This window comes from Antrostomus carolinensis, unplaced genomic scaffold (assembly GCF_000700745.2).
Source record: "Antrostomus carolinensis isolate BGI_N321 unplaced genomic scaffold, ASM70074v2 scaffold4131, whole genome shotgun sequence".
Taxonomy (NCBI): domain Eukaryota; kingdom Metazoa; phylum Chordata; class Aves; order Caprimulgiformes; family Caprimulgidae; genus Antrostomus; species Antrostomus carolinensis.
The window spans coordinates 1-22,782 of record NW_010294655.1 but is presented as its reverse complement, the minus strand read 5'-3'; the positions used below and the strand labels follow the sequence as shown (position 1 = coordinate 22,782).

Here is a 22,782-nt window from a genome sequence, read left to right as displayed (position 1 = left end):
AGGGAAAGGTAAGTATATATTTGTTCTGTTCTTATATTCTTCTGTAAGCATAATTTGTGGCTACTCTTGGATTCCAGTTATCAAGCTACATGAATCCACTGCAGCTGCTTTTTGTTCCTATGTAAGATAACATAGTGAAGTACTTATGGTCACTTCCATATTGTTAGTTAGAGGTACAAGCTTGCTGCATGAGTAGTTACCTTGCTTCTCTTTCCCTTTGAAAATTTAATGCTGTAAGTAATTGTAAGATGCTGTCTTACACCACGTTCTCTTTGCCGAATCAACTACTTTGCATCTACTTTAGGTTGAATTTAAAAATTTGGATGAAAGCATTTTGATTATTACTAGTGCAGGCACAGATATTGACAGTTGACCTCAAATTTACATTGCTTAATTAGGGTAAAGTATACTTTTAACGGTTATAAGAAGTTGCACAATACAGTAAATTAGCATTTCTAAGCTGTAATTACACTCTTAACGCTTTGATCACTCTTTCAAAACAGTCCCTCTAGCACAGGATAACAAAACTCTAGCATAAGCTAGTACGGGCTCTAGTATTGGCAGGACTTAAGCTCTAGCATGGACAGGAATTAATAAATAGAGCTTTCTTGCAGACTCTAGGCAATACAGACAGATCACATTTCAGATTTTTTTAAGAAAACACCCACTCACTATACTGGAAAGCCACCAGATTTCTACAAATGGTAGAAATCCCATTTCCTCGCACACTTGGCAAACGGAAGAAGACAAAGCAGGTGAGCCTTGACATAACCTTGATGTAGTTCAACAAGTAACATGGTTTAAAAGATTGTTTCAGTTTGGTGCTTAGATACTTTGATAGTTCTGAGAGAATTATGGAGTGTGACCACAAAGCTGATCCTGCAACTTTCTTTGTAACGGATCATATGGAGAGCCCCGGCCGTGCAAAACCAACCACACAATCCCACAGCCTTACAGCACGTACAACATTACTCTTGCCATCTCAGGACTGGGAAAAGGGAGGCAGAATAATGTGACTTGAAGAATATATTTTCCACGTGCAGCACAGAGAAGCCAAAACATATGTACCTAGTTCTCCCTGCTAATACTTATTGCAAGTACACGTCTAAAATTTGGATTAGGGATTTTTAGGGGTTGGGTTTGGTTTTTTGTAATTAAGCTACCGAACGTACTTTCCTGATGTTTGGCAATTACTTCAGTTCTTCATTTCACAGAGCTGTTCAACAGTCACGTAGTTTCAAGTTAATTTACCCCCAGTTCTCCATGCAAACTCTACCACAGCAATTGTAGTATGCATAATCAAAGAGCCTCCTGCATTTTTGAAGCTTGTTACATTATTTAATGCAATAGGTTGCTTCAGATGAGCTCATTTGTGGTTGCTTGGAAACAACATTCTCTTTAACTGTTTCTGAAGCATGTTTAACTCTCCCTCCCCTGGTAACACTGGAAAAAACTATTCTGGCTTTCTTATATGTTACCTGTGAGACAGTTTCAAATTTCTTTTTGGCTATAACAATCCCATGTTGTCACACGCAGTGTTAACGGTTACTTCCCAGCCTCACTGACCAGAAGTCTATGTATTACAAGACTAGTTTTGCTAAAGACTTGTATGGAAATCAGCATAACATTTTCTGGAATGGATTTTTCAGGTTTTTGTTTGTTCTTTCTTGCTGTTGTGTTGTTTATTTTTTAAAGAAAAAAAAAATCAGATATACTACCATTAATGGTTATACTGCAAAATTAAGTGTACTCAAATCTTAGGAAAAATGACAACTTCTAAGTTGTTCAGGCAATCTTCTCCCAGATGCCTCTCAGAATGGCTAATAATGCAGTCTTAACATGAGCTACTATTGTTTTCCTACTTATCCATTTTAAACACTTAAATAGCAGACACTGCTATCTCGTAGTTTTCAAAAAGGAAACTGAAGCACAAGACTGTAATAGTCAAATACCTCCTTTCTGTAAATCCATTCAGACATAGACTATCATTTATGCTAAGGTCAAGCAACAGAATTAGAGAACATCTGTGAATAATTCAGTTTTATGTAATTTGCTCAGTACTACAAAGAACATCTGACTGAATCTCAGTCTCTGCCACTGATATTTTTTTCAGTGTATCCTTCAATTACCCTAATCTGAAATCATTCTTCCAGCAAAACACTCACATAGTCTACACTCAAGTCTTAACAGTCACAGCCTGCTTCACAGCATCTGTTCATCCCTAGAGCAGGTCTATCCTGTGCAATGGCTCAAGCATATAATCATATATAATCATATATGTGTGTGTTTCAGTATGTATAAACCCGGGTGAAAGCAGGGAGTGTGGGGAGCCAAGGAGAACTGGCAACTTTAACATAAATATTTTTTTCATTGGCATTCCACTAGCAAATGGTATTTCTGCATTGACTTCCCAATCCTGGTTGTTTTAATTGTTTTAACGCAAATTATTTTGCTAATTACAAGTAAGCTGAATGTACCGAGGAGACAAAAATAAATCACTGGTGTTTTGGAGCAGGTTTATGAACATATATTGGCTGGGAATATTCTTCTGTTTCTACAACATAAATTTATAGTCTGGGTTAGGTAAACCAAACTAGCAGTGGTCATCCTTATTTTTAAGCCATAATGTCTAGATTTTCTCTGACCAGGGTACCTTTTAGCCAGTAAAGATATCACCTGCCATTTAATGTTACAATCTGATCATCTCTTTCACAACAGAAACCCACTGCTATGAGAAACAACAGAAACTTTTGTGCATTCAAATTTCTATTAGTCAAGAAACCTTCCTTCTAGAGTATCTTCTATACATAAGTAGCAACTACTTTCTTAAAAAAAAAAAAAAAAAAAAAAGAAAAGAAAAAAAAAACCTAAAAAAACCCCAAACCTTTAATTCCTTTTCTAGGGTCACAGAAATAAAAGCGTTCTGCTTAACTGAGCCCAAAAGTTGTTCTGCAAATGCTGTTTTGGACAACAGAAGGATAGCACAAAAATTTCAGTCATGTGGAACTAGAAATTAAAACTTTCTGTTCAAACTGAAATGTATCATGAGTATGTATGAAATTGGCATGATCAAGTAAAATGGGGCCACTGTTTCAGGGGTTACATTTAAGCATTGAGTATTAGCAACTTTGAACTGCAATTTCTAGATGTTTTGCTACATTTAGAACTAGGTCAAATAAAAGCCTTAATGGGAGTCCTGGGTTTCAGTCTCTGATTTAGGGACTGCTCATATATTTTATGCAGTAATACTGTTTACTGTAAAATAAAGAAACATCCTGTAATCCTCTGTGTTTTCCTTCTTCTTTGAGTAATGACCTCCAATTTCTTTCCTGCATAACTTCAATAGGAAGTGTAGGGCATGCTTTCACCTATAGCAAACTACAGGCTAGTAGTAATGGCACTTTCCAAAACAGAGTGGGACTGGGGAAGGAAGGGGAACCATATCCTCCTTTCCATGGGCAAGTGCACTAATATTTTTAGCCTAGTTTATAGATGAGGTATCAATATAACATAATAATTTATCTTATTTTAGGAAAAAAAGGTTTTTGGAAGAGACCTGACTACTGCTAGTATACAATATAATCCAAGTCCATTTTCTGGGTCAGGTTATTCCACCATATCAGAGGAAGCAAAGCCTATCTAGGTTAAAAAAAAGGCAAATTAATTAGACACCCTGTTTACACCAGAGCCATTCTGGACAAAGACTCAGAGGTGGGTGTAACTATAGAATGTGACAGTCAAGCTGGCACCTGCTGAATTTAGATACCTGGCTGGTTGATGCTTTAGGATCCAAGATGGATCATGACTGGAGACTTGCAGGACTGAGCTGTTAAAGAGCCTACATTTCAGTAAAAATGTCCTTCATTGCAATTAGTCCTAGAATCACAAATTCACTTGAATTAGATGTTGCTAAAATGCAGCTTAAGTAATAGTTCATAATTTTTTTCTATTTAGATACTCAATAGAAAATTAGGAAACTTAAACCATCCTTATATACCATAATGCCATAAACTAGTTGAATGTTAAGAACAGTGAAGTGATGTACACCTCAAAATACGAGGCATCATTTAAAATTACTCTTTCCTGTTCTTCCTACTGACACCACCAGTTTACTCACTTGTAGCCATGATACCTGGAGGACATGCTGGTATCCCGTGATCAACTGCCCATCTGTAAGCTCCTTCACCAACTAAAAAGCTAGGAGACACAGAAAAGGGAGTTTAAACAAAACCATATAACAAATCCCCCTTTTCTTGCAATTATTTTTTTCTGTTTGGTTTGTAAGCTGTCTACATTTCACAGAAATGTCAGCTACAATTACATTTGGTAACTTTATGCAGTTTCATTAAAAGACTATGCAGCTCTGATGTTAAGTTTAGTATTAGACAAAAATACGTGCTATTAAATTTGAAATTAATTACCAAATAGCACCAGCTTTTCATTGCAGCTAAACCAGGACAAAGCTGCCTAGATTCTTGCTCTCCATAACTTAGTAAGATCCTGAAAACCAACAACATGAGATGAATGAGGTGAGAATGGTAAGGTATTTCCAGTAAAGTCACACAATGCCACAAGAGTATCAAGAAGTCCTTTGAGAAGTACAGCACAAGCTAAAAATAAGCCTTATTTAGAAGGATAAAGGTCTGTCTCATGGAGTTTTATTTGCACAAGTGATCTACCGAATGTTTAATATATTTGCAAAAAAACCCAACCATTTCAGAAGTTGTTTTCTACTCAGTAATGAACATTTTATAGTAACAAGATAGTCCACACTACCATAACCATGAGCAATAGCAAAAAAAAATATATATAAACCTATACCTTTTTGGGGGGGGTGAGGGAGGGGGAAGCCACATCATCTATACTGTTTCCCCTTAAATAAATTAATCTGATGCTCTGAAAAGGAGAATGTGGTAGTTGGAAACTACACATTTTCAGAAAGCTGCTGCACAACACTACCAACAACAGCAAGACAGTAAAGGACAACTATTTCCAATCATAACTTCATATCTCCCTTTTGAAATAAGAATAAACCAACTGCCTAATGGACACAAGTAAAGACTGAGGATTTAGAGCAATTTCAAAAAGCTTTACAGAAATATCAGAATTATGAATATGAGGCTAAAAAAGTTCTTTCAGCTACAAAGAAGTGCCTGGGCCCACACGGTACTACGATTTCTGAGAATATTGATATATCAAGTTTGCTGGCGTTAATGCTGTTGGAAGTTTTCTTGACAGTGTTATATCTGACACCTGCAGCTTTCAGTACGTGGTATTTTGAGGTGGTACTTTCTATCTCCTCTCTGACTTAACCAACACAAGAGGTATGTCCAGTCTCTCCTTACAAAAGTCTCAGCAAGAAAAGTTCATCTAGATGAGAATTTGAATTTTTAAATACGTATTTCTTACCATCACTAGTGCAGCTCCAGATAAATATTGTTCATGTTGCAAGATACCATGGAATAAGTTATTAGGTACTTTGGGAGAACTCAAGCATGTCCTATTAGGTAAGCTAGTGCTCAAGAAATAATGTGTCACTTTCGTTAAGGTAAGAGAGAAATGCAAACCATAGCCAAACCTGCTTAAGTAATATTCTCCATTGACTAATAGAAGAAAGTTTTGGTCTTTAAAAGAAAAGTTTTCTATCAACGATATATCCTCGGGAAGTGAATAAGCACTTCCTGTTCAATAAAACAACTTATACAGAGAGGAATGGTAGGTGGAGAAAGTAGCAAGCTCAAATATTAAGAGTTTGATATGTGATGACTTGAACAGCACAGATCAGTCAGAAACACTGCATTTTACAATCAACCTCACAATTGCCTTTTTAATACTTAGATACACAAAAACAGTCACAAGCATTTATGAAGAGTGCAAATAAAAGCATCCAAGAATGTCTCAAAACTTAAGTGATGTGACTTTTACTTTGCTCACACTTGCATCCTTAAACCCTGAATTCCTCTCCCTCCTATATGATGAGCACAGACAAAATATTTTCCAGCTCTGGTCCCAAAGAACAGATTAGTTGAAGCAGACATCTAATTGAGGCCACTTAACACCACAGAGATCATCCACCGTTTTTAAATCTTTCAGTTCAGATGTCTTGAAAGGACAGCATAATCATAGAAAAGTTAAAATAAACAGTTTATCTTTAAAAAATTAAAAAAAAAGACAATGAGGATCTGCTTTGTTTTCTGTACTACCCATACTGTATCTCCTATAAATTGATATAGAATTAGTTGGTAAGACTCCTACAGGACATACAGCATGAACTCAGTTCTGTAGGTAGTAAAATAGGTATAATCTAAGCAAGACTAAACAGCCTTTACACCATCCCAAAAAGCAAGTTCTGTGATCCAGTTCAGCACACACAATTGTACCAGCCACAGATTGACAGGGTGGAGAGAGGGTAGAAACCAGCAGCCCAACACTAGGGAGCTGCTTTAGCTTCCATGAGAATCAGTCATGTAGCCATGTAGAAAAGCAGCAGCAGGCAAGAATGAACAGGGCAATACTTTAAGCTGACACAAAAACAAAACTACCTCTAAACAGCTACCACTGAGTTTGATTCACTGGGGGAGAGAGAAAATAGGGAATAAAGCTGGTGGGCTATAGAAAGCAGCCAAAAACCCAGCAAATCTCAAAAGCCTTTAGGTTAATTCAAAATACAATTTTCCAAAGGGGGTAAAAAAACCCCCAAAACAAAGGATGAATGAGTTTGTGCTCTGCTACTCTGAAAGTTGGTTCTGCACAAACAAGATAAAAAAAGATCTTTCTTCCAAATATATCAAAAGAAGAGTAGTCTGTAGTTGTTACAGGCTCAGAACACACAGAAGAGGAAAATATCCTCTCAGCAAGGAGCCACTTTGGACACACTTTCCAGTTCCAGGCAAACTAGACCATATTAACAGAAAACACAAGTAAAGGTTGCTAGAAATGGTCTTTTTAGGCAATTTTCTCCAAGAACATGGTTATCCTGGTGCTATTTGCTCCAAACAGGACCGTTTAATATCAGCTGTAGGGAGACAGGCAATTGAAACAGAAGTGGCAGAAGAAGGTTAGGCTCATTAAAGCTGGTCAAGCCAACTCACTTTATAACCTTTATCATAAAATGCAGCAATTACTCTGAAATCACTGTTACAAAGAAGAAAGTGTTCTGAAGAAATACAGAACAGAGATAAAATGTGGTTTAAGTCTTCACTCTAATCACTCTCTTCACTATGCACTGCTTTACAAGTTACACGAGGTACATACCCTGCCTACAGTCCTGTAAAACTGTGAAGCAATTACAGATTTCTGTATACCCAAAGAGGGGAAAAAATAAGATGGGATTTTTTTCCCATAGGGGTTACTATTAATACTGAAAAAGGTACACAGATATCAACTTAGATATCAGTTGTACTAAGGAGTTCTAAGAAAGGAGACATTTAGGTGCATTTGTACCATCTTGCAACTCTCATGTATCTACACTTAATAGTAAACAGATATAAATAAGCCTTTTCCCTTAGGAAGGTCAAGGGTTTCAGCATCAGAAATAGAAAATCTTCAAACTTATGACTACAAAACATCTAATCCATTATTCTGTGACCAAAGACCACTTCCAAAGATCTCTCCAACATGTAATTGTGCAATTATAATAGTGCTTTCTTTTGTAAAGGTATACAACGAACAGGAATATCTTCTATGATAACATGTAACATTTACAAGTTCAGTATTTTCTGTTCTTGCATACACAGGCAGAGAAAATCCCGACATCAAGTTGAATAAAATATGACAGAAAGATGTAAGGACTGTAGAAGTGTCAACAAATGCATTCACACATTGAGGGATTCTCTACTTTTAAACTTTTTAAATTTCAATTTGGATTGTGGGATTCTGTGTTTAGACAAGATTACAAGATATTGGTCCAGAATGAGTGGCAGACTATGCTTCAACTGTTACTCTGTTCTCCCTGCTGGGAATGGCACCACCTCCAGAGGATCCTAGGCTTGGCTCTTTAGGAAACCTTGGCATGGCAGCTCGGAGAGTCAGCATCCCCTAGCTGCTCCGCCAAGGGAAATGATAGGCCCATGGATGCAACCTCATCAACTCCCTCAAAAGCAAGCTAACAAGCAAGTTGACCTTCACCACACTGGGAGAGGAACCTTCTCCCACAGGACGACAGCCTTTCCACACACGAGGTACATCACCAGCTATGCAACGCTTCCAGAAGCTGCCGAGTTTTCAAGAGCTCATTACAATGTGTGGTGTGGCCATCCAGCATTGAGAACAAACAGAGCGGCTGCTGGAAAGCTAAGTGGGTTTTATTCTCCCCTTCTCACAAGGAAAACTGGTTATGTTGGGGATTTTTGTTAATTTGTTTGGTTTTTGTAAAATTATTTTGGGGAAATGAATCTTGTGAGAAATCGATGCCCATCCTGAAGCCTCCAGTCCTTAAAACTTCAGGAATGGACGGATCACCTACTGTGATTATAATTTAGCAGACTTTGTAGAGCAAACGAACTTGGCACGCAGGCACACAAGATTCTTTCACTTTCCATCAGCACAAGCTGCTTCTGCAATCTTAGCTACTCACATTAGGGAATGAAAAAGCCTAGCTCGAATGTGGGGAGATGACTTAGTATCAGTACCATGGTCCCAACATCCATAGCAGCACCATCAGCTGTCATGACATAAATTCAGACTTCGGATGGCAGCCCATGAACCAGGCAGAGTGAAAAGGTTTGAAAAAATCCAAGTCTACACACATCTCCAGAAACAGATGCAGAGAGAGGATCAGCTGAAAGCAGATACTGACTCCTGCTCAGCCCAGCCAGAAGCTGGTGGGCTCTGTGCTGCACCTGCCCTCCTAGGGAGAGTGTGTCCCCAGGGCCTGAGAGGAAGGAAAGTGATGGAGCATCTGACCAAGCAGTGTGCACAGCAACGTTCAGCCAGTTGGGAATAAAGCGGTGACAACTAGACCCAGAAATAACAGGATTTCACTCTGGAAATGTCAATGGCTTTTTCAAACAGAAGCACGACTAGAAGCCCCTAACAGTTGTAAGGAGCATTTCAGGTTGCTGTTCTTTGCTTTAAAAATTTAATTTTTGGCGATGAGGTGGGATTGAACACTCCACTTCAGCCAGCTCTGTTTTGAATTTAAAGTATCTGCTCTGAGCAACCTGATCTAGTTGAAGATGTTGGAACTAGATGACCTTTAAAGTCCCCTCCAACCCAAACATTCTATAATTCCATGTCCCTGCTTACTGCAGGGGGTTGGACTAGATGACCCTTAGAAGTCCCTTCCAACCCAAACTATTTTATGATCCCATGATTCTAACGACACACTCTACAGAGCAATTTACAGCAAACTGGATACATCCATTAGGACACTTGATCACTCCTTCCCAAGAAGCTTACCAACTCAGAATAAATTAATTCACATTCATTATAATTTCTTCTACTGAAAATTAGAAATGTACCATTTTGAACTGGTTTTGAATTATCACTATAAAAATGGGTGCTTGACAGGGATAAACAGGCCAAAATAACTGACTCCATGTGTTCTTTTACAGACAAGAATAACCATAATGCCACTTTTACTAATCTCACAGTTCTTGAGTTTTTCTTGCGTGCTCATGTGCCAAACACTCTGGCCAGAAAATATTAAGCTAGCTTAGATCATATAAACAGCCTCTATCACTAGATTTCTTTAGTAAAACAGGTTCTTAGGCTAAGAAGTATCTGGAAGATTCCCCGATACACTATTTGCCCATGAGAAACAAGATGAAACTTGCATCTCTACAAATAAAAATCAGTTACTGAAATCCTGACACTTGGCAGGAATGACAAAAATACAGCTGCTCCCTTGTTATTTGACTACATATATTCCCAGTTCGTGCAGAAATATATTTCAGTCCCAAAACAACAATGTGTCATGCCAAACCCTGTCAGAAAGGCATGAAATTGTCAACGGCCATCACCTACAATGAACATGAGCTCTATCATTCTGAACTTGGGATAGCATCTACGTACAGGAGCATCTACCAAAGCAAGTCAATCCATCTACCAAAGCACAACCCATCATATCCCACTAGTATAGATTGTTCCCAAAGTAACTAACTTGGTCTAATAAAATATATGTTAAAAATACAGAATGGGAAAAAGGAAATGAAAATATGTATTAGGTAACTCAGGTCCACAGTCTTTGCACAATAAACTGTATGTGTTGGCTCCAAAGACAGTTCACCTCTCACCTCAAGAGTCTGAGCTCTCTTGTCTTTAAAAGCAACTGTTAGCCAAGACCTTGCACAGTGCTTGAAAGATTTAGTCTTGTCCTTTGAGGGCAAGAGGATATAGTTTCTTTTCCATTCAGTTATTTTTAAAATAATAGCAGCATAAACTAGGTCATGAAGTTACAGCAAACATGCTAAAATGCCAAGTGCTCTTCCTTACAGCAATTTGAGAAAACACTGTGATGATACAGACAAAACTAAATCACAAGTGCTTGCTCCCATAGCTGATTTCAGTACTGGTTCTGGAACACCAAAAAACATCATCTCCTTTGACACTCGCTTTAATGTAACTCAACTAAGCCCTGCTTTCTCCTAACATCTGAAGAAATGAGCTACTAACAGCAACTGAAATTCAAGTTCCTATTGCTTAGTAAAATCCTCTGGAAAAAAATAAGTTCTCTTGTTAACTACACTTACTCTTTCCTTTCTTCATTAAAGAAGAGTTTCAAATGCAAAATCTACTTGTTGATGTTTTGGTTTCAGGGTGGCTTTTTTTGATCTGTGAACTTCCTTTGCAGCATGACAGAATGCTGAAATAGTGCTTTTCCTCACTGTTTAAATTAGAATACTATACCATTCAGCTACAGCCTATTTGGATAATTTTACAGAATAACCTAGGAAGGAAAGTAAAATTTGTGAATCTAAATATGCATATTTTAAACTACATAAATGCCGGTTTAATACATTTGCAAATACTGTAGTCCATTTGTTAGCAAATTGTAGCAAATTTCTGCAACAGATATGATAACTGAGGATAGCAGTCAATTAATATGAACGAATCATTCAAGTTCTCTACTTGCCAATTTAAGCTGCTAATGAAAATAAGATGATTTTAAGAGCAATTGATTCTGACACATTTCTTGGATTCTTTCCAAAATGATGCAATAATATTTAAAGTTGTTAAGCATTTAATAGTTACCTCTTCCATCTAAGTATTATACCCATCTCAATAAAGGACTGCATATTTTCATTGTTGTTGTAAATACTATTTAATCTACCTTTAAAATAACTTCCCATTTTGGCTAAGATAACAGGAAGTTACTAAACACTGCACATTTCCACACCGTAGGTACAAAATAAAGCCACAAAGACAGACAGTAAAGTAGAACTCTTTTACATACTTGTTAAAAACTATGTTGCTTTTTAAAGGTAGATGGAGGCAAAGGAAGTAGAATTTAATTTTAATCTTGACATATTTAGGGATTTTTCAAAATGCTACCGTAACAAACATAAAAATTCAGTAGGATGTAACTGGAAATAATCACACAGACAGAAACTGTCACAAAATGACATTGCCATCTATTCACAATACTTCATCCTACCCACAGCTTCGTCAAGTGCACAAGATGTTTCAAGATCAGAGAACAAAGCTTATCTTCATCTTAGAGGCACACTATCGCTGGTATGTAAAACAGCACCAGCCATCTTGGGATAACACATAACCTTCAAACACTGCATGCAGTAGAGACGAAAGACCAAAGTAAAGTCAAGCAGAACAAAGCAATTACCAAGGTGGAATTCTGCCAGCAGAGAGTTTTCCCTTCTGCCCTTCACACAACAATCTATTTGCAACTGAAACTGGATTCTTGATTCCTGAAAAGAAAAATTAGCAAAAAATGGGAATAAAACATTAAAATATTTTTCCACATAGCCCTGTAGTGTTCATTTTGGCAATGGAAGTCAGCTTCCTTTAACTTCCAAGGCTTTGCCAAGTCATTAAGAGACACCTTATGTTATGTTTCAATTTAATAACAAATTTATCAGTTATTCCTTCACATGGCCTATCAGTAGTGACAAAGTCTTCAAATCAACACTTCCCTCACCTTTTTTTTTTTCTCCATTAAAAAAAAATAAATAAAATTGAAATATTAGGAGTGACCTCCTATTACAGAAATCTCTAATTAAATCTGTGGTATTCTACAGGCCAAAGATGTTTTATGAGAATTAATTTTTCCAAGATGTTTTCATTTGGATCTATCTGGTCAGAACAGGGATTATAGGATCCAGGCAGAGCTTTCTCACTCCCTCATTTCCGTCTTCCTCATGGTTGGAAGGATATATTTTGTAACAAACAAGCCTTGAAACACTTAATTTTACTATTTATTTTAGATTTATATCTACATTAGGAAGTTATTACCATTAGAACTATTCTAGGATAAAGAACAAAGCTTGAAGCTATTCAATAGTAACAGTTAAGGCTGTGAACTAATGAGACAGTATGTTACACAAAGCAAACTAACACAAAACAGTATTTCAGGGAACAGTAATGCCTCCCCCATTTTTAAAGGACACAGAATTTGTTTAAATGAGGCAGTATTTATAAGGTCATGTGTGTGGCCCCCAAAAAAGCAACAAAAAAGAACAAAACTGATCTTTGCACTTAAATCAGTAATTAGCTTTATAATACATAATTAACATACCACTCAGTGCTCCAACTGCTCCAAAATTTAATGACTTTCCATCCATTATACTGGCATCACATTCTATCTCACCCAGAAGGTTTAGGTTAGACCCCAATCCTGCATTTGTAAAAGGAGAATCCTAAAAATAAGAACAAAATGTTATAAGGCCATATCCATAACAGTCTAGAACAAAACCTTTCTATTACTGATCTGATGACAATGATCTTGGTGCCACGCATTTTCTTGTTCTAGTAGTTTAATCTTCCACAACAAAAACCAGCAGCATTTTGAACAGGGCATCTCACATTACTATAACAGATACCTTACACTGTCTATAGGGTGTGATATATCTCAAGTGTAATAATATGCATAAAAAACAATCACCCAACAATTCAAGATGATAATTTATATGCAAGTAAAAGCCTTACAAAACAAGTGCAAAACTATTCCTCCCTCATTCAAAATACCCACTTCATTTGGTCCCTAACCTGTCAGTCAATTTAAGTAACAGTTAATAATCACTGCATAGACCACTGCATCTATCTTTGAAACTTGGAAAGTATGACAGAGCAGCAAAGCAGGTTTCCTCATTTTAAGGCTATGACTGCAGCTCCGCACACAGACACTAAGAATTGGCACAAGTAACAATTTACTTTGTAAAAGATCTTTGATCATTAGCATAAGAACAGTCATCACTGTGATCAGGAAGTTTAACCAAGACATATTTCATAGAAATTACAGAACAGCATTTAATAAACTAATTAAAAACTAACTCCTCTTTTAGAAGCACTTTCTGTAGGTTTTTGCAAACTGAAGGTTCTCAGAGGAGTTTTGCATGCTAGAATTAAGAATACCCATTTTTGCCCTCCCATTTAATCAGAGCATCCTCACAACTTTAAAAACACAAAGTTTTAAAGTAGTACAGTTCAGGAGTTTCACTGACAGCTCAATATAACCCCCTCTTTCTAGATGCAAGCACAAAACTGAGTTCAGGACAGAGAAAAGAGAACAGCCCAGAAGAGCCAAACAGTAAAATTTCAGGGGGGTGCTGCATGCTTTCAGAGTTTCATATCTGGTTTTATTACAATAGCATTAACAACCTGATGCAATGAAGAAAATAGTTGTTTAGACCACATGTGAACATGTCAATGAAATTAGATGGTCATACTACAACAGTACATGTAACACAAGCTGAATTAGAACACAAATCTGCTGGAAATAGCTCAAAGTTCTGTCTGAAATGTTAAGTGAACCAGTTCGTTTTTGTGCTTACTGATTTGTAATGAATACAAGGAAACAACAGAAAGAGAGAGAACACAGAAATGAAAAATACATTTGATGCAAGTCAGTTAGCTTTTGCTAACTTTCAAATGAGCAAGTAGCAAGTAAATTTGAAACCTGTTTTTGAAGATGTTGATTCTAATTTACAAAGATATTTAAAGTGTTCTTAGTGTTTGAGTCACCAAAATGCTATCTTCCTGAAGAATCATGAATACATAATACATGACTAATACATCATCACAAAACAGACTGTAATCTCTCCATGTTCATTTTATACTAATCATCTTTATTTTCTTTTTCCTTCTGCATCCAAGAAATAGCACAAGATTTTATCCCACACCACAACAGATCTTCAAATTCATGGTGTTGTTCATTTTGACAGCTATGCCTTACAGCAAATAAGTAAATTTGATAAGATTTCAGGATCATGAAACATTTGCAGTTTAGTGCACAGAGAATAACTTTTCCTAGGAGGAGAAGAGCAGGGGGAATATGATTTTTAAAAGGCTACCAAGATAATGGCCTTGAAAAGGTGGAAGACTGCAGAGCAGACAATGGTTTAACCAACTTCATTGCTCCCCAGGCTCTACAAGTATATAGAAAAATATGTCAGTGGCATTTAGAAGAAAGGAGCAGAGAAGTGCTGGAAGGAATCTGAACACAAACAGTGAAAGGTACTTGAAGGACAAAGTAAAAACAGGAATGTGTTAGGATGAACAACACTTACGCCTAGTGCTGTCCAAGTTCCTTGCCCACTTGTAATCAGACTGCACAGACTTGCAAGCCTGGAGACAAATTTCTAATGTTCTGTTCCAAAAACATTTGCTCGGCGCACTACACTCAACAGCATTAGCAAAGAGGAAGAACTGTGTCCTCTACAGGTCTGACACAGCCACAAAGCAAAGACAGCTGTTATCTTAAGGGTAGATATCATGGCCAGATAAAGGGAGTAAGAGGGCCCATCAGAACAGAAGTCCTAGTAACACTGTCCAGAATCCCTCTGTAGCCAAGACAGAAAGCTCTCTACTATCTGATAAACACAATAATCAGAACAGAGCGGGGAAAAATACAGGATAGAGAGTGTTAGTTCACTTTATTTCTAAAAATCTAGATGTGCTTCATGCTTTGGCATAGCACCTTCACTGGCACAACAGCAAGGATGCACCAAGAGACAACTTATTCAGGGGATCTGAAGACAAAGGGAACGCCAGCTATTCCTCCCTACAGAATATTTATCATAATACTACAGAACATTGGCTAAATAAGAACTCTACACCAACAAAACTGTAGATGCCTTTTTGGTGGCATGACTCCCTCATTTGAGGACTCAGAAGGAATCTTACCAGTACAATCAGTCACAACATGAGTAAGTTCTCCAGTAAAAAGAAATAAAGATAAAATTCCAAGCACGTGTTCATATTTTCTGTGAAGCTTTACTTAGCTTTGCAATCAGACTGCACTCAATTAAGAAGATGGTCTCAGAACTGCAAAGAGGAAGATGGTCTGCTCTAACTTCACAGATCTGAAAGGTGATCTGATAACAGCTTTAAGACAGTGCGGGAACTGGGTGTGAATGCATGGAATTTCTGATACCTATCTGAGTGTGTCTGAAATGAGATAGAAAGCCTTCGAAATGAGCCAGGGAAAAATCTTTATGAAAAATAGAAACAGAAATTCACTCCTACTTTATGAATAGGCAAGGACATGAAATACACCTCTTTTTGAAAACACAAATCTCTGCAAAGTCTTACCAAAAGATTTCAAGACTCTGATATACAAATGGAGGAATACAACTTATGAAAATTAAGGTGTATTTTGAAATGAAAATTCAAAACCTTCAAGGAATGCAGAAACATTATTAAAACAGAAGTGTGTGTGCTTCCAAATGGGGAATAAAATTAACTGTGCTAACTGAAGCAGTTTCTTCATACACCCAGACAGAAAAATGCAGTACTGTAAGAATTATATGACTACCACAGGACAGGGAAGAACCCAATCAAAGCATGTACCCAAGAAGAGGGAGGAAGGGAAAGGAGGAAAAGCTTCATAATACAGAAGTTATCTTCAGGAATATACTTTTATTTAAAAACACAAGCAGACATCAGCATTGAGATTTCTAAGGAGACTGAAAAAAGAGAAGAAAGCAAGCCAAGCATGAGCTGAGCATGTTAACAGCAGCCTAACACCACAGAAAAGTAAAAAAGAAGAGGGAAAAGACAGAAATGGCCATTCAAAGCATTTTAACAAACCATAAACTTTCAATTACGTGCAAAATACTAGACTACCTGGCATTTACACCACCACTGAAGTTATCTCTAACTTACAATGTAAACCTGTAGCAAAGGAGATAATACAGAACTTAAAGACGTGAAACGAGTTTTATTTTCCAGACTTAGCCCATCTTGTAAAAACTCTCAAGCTACCAAGAGTATAATTTTTATTTTTAGAATCCTTTTTACTTCAAGATATATTTATAAATGTTCTGGTAACAAACATAGGCATGCTGAAGTTTCTAGTTGTGGTCAAAGTTGGAATGCTTGAAGAAGTTACTCAACACTACAACACTAATAGTCCTGAATTACATCTAGGCAAATAGTTAAAACGGTCTATTTTTAAAATGCATTAAAAAAAAAAATCCATCCATCTTTGATACAGTGTAGGCCATGGTTTATTTGCAACTTTGAAAAGGGATTCAAAGTCTATAGGTATTTCTTTTGACACACTGCAATTTTTTATTTTTTTTTGTGGGGAATTTAGTGAAAAGAAGTAATAGTCTAGAAGGATGAGTCATGGCTCTTTCAATTACACCAGCTAAAATGTTTTCAAAGAACCCTTTTGTCACAGATTACTGTCAGTCACTCTGCTGTAAAAAAAAAAAACCATAGTATTGCTTTTAACTACAATTAACAACTTCCAGTTCATTACCCATTAAAAGTTCATCTATGGTGACTGCCTTAACACAACAAGGCTGCTGGCATTGTGTTTTCATTGTTTAAAAGAAGTCCTTGGGACTAAGATTGTACATTCAAAAATCTAAATTACTATATCATTAATAAATAAACAAAAACAAAGAAAAAAAGAATTCAACAACAAGTTCTTTCACTGCAAATTTTGCTGACAGCCATGCAAATCCACTGCCTGAGTATACCAACAGGTTTAAAATAACCTTTGCACTGGTCCTCAACAACAACAAATGCAAAGTAAAATGAGCAATTTCAGTAGCAAGGAGATTGAAATCCCAAACATGACATCTGCTTCCCCATCAATCATATTAATTCCCAATTTAAATTATGTTCATAAACAACACCCTGCTGAAGTCAGATTAAAGAAACAAGTGATCTACATGCAGTTTTAATAGACTAAACTTAGAAAAAGTTTGAAATCTTCATCACTCTCTACAACAAACTTAAGTTTTTGTCTCCAGTACCTGAACAGTAGACTTTCTGAAGCACTGTATAGTCAAGGAAAAGCTTGCAATGCTCATTGTTCTCACAGCTGGTCACAAATGCAATCAGCATGTGGTTTTGTTGAAAACTGCAAGTTTTAAGGGGTGTGTATGGAGGGGGACCTCTTCCTCTCCCAAAAAAAAGGTGCTCCAAACCCTTTGTGTTTCAAGAGAAAGTCAGAGTTCATATGGTGGCTGACAGCAAGAGTACAAAAAGAAATGGTACTGCAAAAATGTCTTTGTAGAAGTATACAGTGTAAATGATGAGTCTTATGAAGCACCTTGTCCAAATCCATTTTATTACCAAAAGCTGAAAGAGGTGGCATGTTCATTTGCTTCTCTGCAACAACAGAGTTCACAAACTGGAAAAACATAACTGCCTTTAAGCAACTTATTCCATACAGCTGATGTTTATGAAGACCACCAGAATTATTTCCACAGTACTCTGCATCAGCTGCTCTTGTTACTTTACAAAAGAAATCTACCATTTCTCTAGTTAACTATTAGCATTATTATCCTAATCACAGAACGCTATTTCACTTGAGATTCATACAGTCCCATAAAGAGAGGCTGGTTTTTCCTCCATTAAGAGCCTGCAAAAATAAAACGAAAAACAGACAGCATACCACAAGCAAACTGTCAGCTTGCTCATAAAAGATCAAGAGCAAGTCTTGCGCCTCAACAAGTCTTTGAAGCGATGCCTCTTGGATCAGCTGAAATTCTGTGTAATAGGAGTTGTGTAATTGAGCGGAACTGAGGAAAAAAAAATCGTCTTATGTGACACTTCCACAAAAAGATATTTGTGCCTTGCAAAGACTACAGATTTTTGAAATACAACATTTACAGCTCTCTAGGACTTTTAGAGTGATTAATACTTCAGATAAACTCACAGCAATGTGTCCTACAGCAACCAAAATATCAAGAAGTTACAAACAGTACCCCACAATGGAATCTATTATCATGTTATACAAACACTTGCTGTTCTGTAACTCAATCTGTATTACAGTGACACATGTAAACAAACATTGTTTCTATACAGATTTTCACTATGTATTTGCCAACTCAAAATGATAAAGTATTTTAGTATTAAAAATAGTGAAAAATAGTGAAAGGTCACTATTTTTTCCTGCATAAACAAAAAGGTAGTGAAGGTCCCTAGAGAGAGAGTCAACATAAAACCTACATTTTTACCCATAAAATTTTGTAACTGATGAGAAAAACTATTCTGTTTGCTTTCACCTTAAAGCCATAACTTCCTACACCTATATCACTTTAGAGTATTTAAATCTTGCAAAGAAGTCTTTAGGAGACAACAAAACCAGATAAAATATTTACCCCAGGTACAACTCCAAAGACATATATAACTGTTAAGCTTCTTAAAATATGGTTTCTTCCATGTAGTTCAGGAACATGACAAAAATCACAAGACAAAGTAGATTTTTTTTTTCCCACTGACGAGGTAACTGACACACAAAACAACCTTGTGGAATACCAGCAGCCTCAGTTAGTTTATGGACATGCATTATAAAGAGTTCCATTAGAGAGATACCTTTTGTTTTCACCTACCTATATTCTAAAGTGTAAGATAACACATGAAAGCATATTTGAACACTTCAGTGGAGATCAAAAATACTGTTTAAAGCCGAGAAGCTTGCCAAGTTAAAAGTATGACTGAAGTCTTGGCTCCTAGTCAGCGTGTCTGACACATATTGAAGTACGCACTGCCTGCCTTACGCTAACCCTATCAAGTATGCTAACACTTTCCCAACGTACTTGTAAGCAAATCCACTGCTAATCCTCTCAGAATACTACCATAAATTCCAAACCCAGGAAATTATTTTTACAACACAACACTTGCCTTCCTTCTTTACTAATAATGTTGGAGAGGAAGAAGCAATCACTCCTCACAGGAGAAGAGGAATACCTGTTTCAGTCATTACTGCCATGAGGGATTAGTGGACTTGGGACAATAACCAAGCTGCCTCATTTATAACCCAGAAATTCTTTTAGCTTTATTCTCTTCTACATTATTTCATAGAGACCCTTCACTAAAGTAACATGTTATAAAAATCTCACCACATCCAAAAAGACACTTTTCCAAAAACCTCACAAACAGCTGTTCATCTCTTTATGATTATCAAGTCTTTCTATCTTAATTAACAAGTACCATTTTGCAATAAAAGCATTCCTTGTCCCATTCTTCTACATATATTTTGTCATAAAGACGAGAAAAAAGCAAATGAGAACTCAAAATTCCAACTTCATCCTTTAACTGGATGGAGAGACAGGCAGCGATTTAGTGCAATCACTTTTGGGCAGTGACTTATGCAATCACTTTTGTAGAATTATCCCAAAGAACTGAAAAAGGTATGAATAACACAACCCAAAAAAGCATACTCAGAGACAGTTACTTCAGTATAATTACTAACAGAACTACTAAAGACTAACTACATCTAAATTCTTTAGATCGTAATTTCAAGAAATATAACTCAGTGTGAGATATTAATGCAAACAAAAAGAATGAGGACTTATCCTAAAATTTCTAGTTCACATCTGTGACTATGTCCCGATCCGATGTCGGGATCACTTATATATCCCGATCCGATGTCGGGGAAGGTTTCAATGTGATCCCAAGAGGGAGATTAAGACATAAACGAGGTCACATGCCGTACTGCCAGAACACCTTTTATTACAAAAAGAAGAGTAATAAAGAGGATAGAGATAGGACAGGATGGAACGAAAGATGGGAAATCAAGCAAGGAGTCGGGATAGGGCAGCAAGAACAGTCACCACCACGGGTCCAGCAGCGAGGCGACGGTGAGGGGCGGGCGAGGAGGTCTCAGTTGCTTGTTCCAGCGGTGATGCGGCATGGCGAGGTGCGGTGCGGTCAGGCAGTCGTCCTCTCTGTCTCTCTCCTGTCTCTCTGCTGCCAGCAGCTTGCCCCTCTTGCCCATGCCGGTCCTCCTTAAATACCCCTTCGAGGGCTGTAGTTTCCATAGCAATGGCACCTCTCTTCGTGCCCCCCAGCACTTGGGCAGGGTCATGTCCGAGCAGAACACCCCTGCGGGCAGGGCGCCTTCACACAGCGGGGTTTCCAGAACCCAGTGGTCTTGTGAGAGTCCTTGCAAACAATGTTTGAGACAAGTCCATAGTGCAGTTCCTCACAGCCTTCTAGCACGATTTTTTCCCTATCTAAGAAGCAGAGCCAGTACAGTCTGCCTGTAGCTCAGTAAATCAGAAATAAAGTTCCCTATAGAGTGTTCAATAAGTCTATAATGACTGTATTTATTCTTGAAGGTTAAAGATTACCTCATAAGGCATACCTAAGATGCACCAACTAGACAATTTTTATTCAGTTTGCATTTTTAAAAAGTCTTTAAATAGATTCACTCCAAAATACAGTAGAAAAGCAAAAGATAAAATTAGCATAGCTTCCATGTCTGCACAGATAACATAAGACACAAAAAAGGAAATCTCAGTAGTGTTGCCATTGAAATTAATACCTCCCTACAGAAAAATCTAGCAATGTACTTGAAAGACATATTTACTACCAGTCAGAAATTCATACCTCTAATTCTATAAGTGCTGCAGTCACTGCATCTGTTGCAAGAGCACCAGCCTGTAGCTTTTCAATTGCCTGTAACACAGAATTTTTAGTTGATGATTAGGAAATTCTAATATCCTATGACTAAGCCCTACATTTTCCTAGTCCTGTACAAAATAAATTCTTCATCAAATTAGTTTAAAATGTAAGAGGACATAAAAACACGAGGCACTGGCAACAGTCAGTACGCACCAAACGAGGGCAGATCCCACTACTCAAACATTGTGACACTGTGTTTAGTAACGGATTCTTGTATGGTCAAACTTATAGAAAAATAAATTTCTATACCTGGTGTCCTCAAACACTTAATGTTTCAATCAAGAAGTTTCTAATTTTCCTTCCAAGATTCAACAAAAATCCCTAGTACCATATATAGCAATTGTCATGAAACTGAACAGAATCTACAAGTAAGCTCATCTAAAAGCCAACACACAAAACCACATCAAATAAGACAATGTTATCTTTAAATTAAATATGCACAGAAAAATGAACTTCTAGAGCCTAATATTATTTCTTAGATCCATACTGGACAAGACCCTACAGCCAAGTTATCTCAGGGAACCCCAGAAAACAAGCTGTCTTTAGTTGCAAGACAAATCTGCAACTGTTTGTTCTTCATACAAGTTATTTATATTGGCTACCTACCTGAAGGAATCAAATGGAATCTCAAATTAGACTTAAATTCAACAGCAAACAACCTTTTTTCATACATAACTAGCTGGAAAATTATCATCATCAGGGCTAACACACAACTTTAATGAAGCTAGTGTTAAGTTTGGATGATTTTTGAGGCTTCTCATTACAGAGTTAGATTGGTATTAGGATTGAGCAACAGAACTGCAAGATGAAGTGATAATTATCAGAGGCCAACTCAGAGGCTCTTCTAAAAAGCCTGCCAAGCTCCCTAGCTCCTTCTCCCTGGAGAAAGCAAAAGGCATTAGAAATTTTGGAGGCAGGTCTTCCAGTTTCTCATTCAACCCCTAGTAGACAGGACTTGCTAGTTCCAAAGTCAAGTTCTTGGAGAAGATACAAAAAAAAAAAAAGATAAAATTTAAAAGGCAATTAAAGTCTTATAATTTCTCCCTTTCCAACTTTGGGAAGAGGGTTTTGATTTTTTGGTTTTTTTTTTTTTTCCTGTTTCTACCTTCCCTCCTCTTAAGAAGAGTTATCAAGGGAAAAAAGAATTCTAGAAATCCCTGTATTCACAGAACAATCTGGATGCTAGAATTTAAATAAATTCCAAAAAGAGTGGACATTGATGAAAGAAAAATCCAGACACCGTATTTAGCTCCAGAAACCCCATAGCCTCAGGAACAGTGCAGGAAGCTGTAGGAATACTCCACGTAGGTACCACTGTGACCTCATCCTGTTCCCCCACTGTTTTTTTTTTGTCTGCTATTTGCCACCACTGACAAGAACGTTGCTGCACCTCGTGGCCATGCACTCTGTTGACTCTGTATCATGTTAATGGTTACTGCTCCATTTTCCCCTAGAAATGCATCCAGCCCACATAGCTAAACCCAGATATACCCACTCATACTGAAGGGACAGGTCTACTGAATATATTTCTTGTATACTCACTACAAGACCGTGGAGCAGGTAAGACATACCTTCTGACAGGCTCTTTTGCACACATGCTTGTATTCTTTAGCTTTGGATTCGGAATGATAACCTGCACCTACAATTAAGGCAAAAGGAAAAAGATTATTCTACCTGTCAAAATACAGCCTACAGTTCCCATAGAGAATTAAGATCACAGAATCACAGAATGTTGGG

The 22,782-nt window shown here is 37.2% G+C and overlaps 1 protein-coding gene across 1 annotated transcript in view; it reads right to left on the bottom strand.

Moving 5' to 3' along the window:
- Positions 1-22,684, bottom strand: part of TASP1 (taspase 1) — a gene marked incomplete at both ends in the record, with an annotated part of 73,977 nt that extends 51,293 nt beyond the window's left edge. Inside the window, 5 exon segments of the mRNA XM_010177689.1 lie at positions 4,133-4,197; positions 11,783-11,867; positions 12,695-12,815; positions 20,971-21,039; positions 22,617-22,684. Coding sequence (XP_010175991.1) covers positions 4,133-4,197; positions 11,783-11,867; positions 12,695-12,815; positions 20,971-21,039; positions 22,617-22,684 — 408 coding nt within the window.
- Positions 22,685-22,782: the final 98 nt, after the last annotated feature.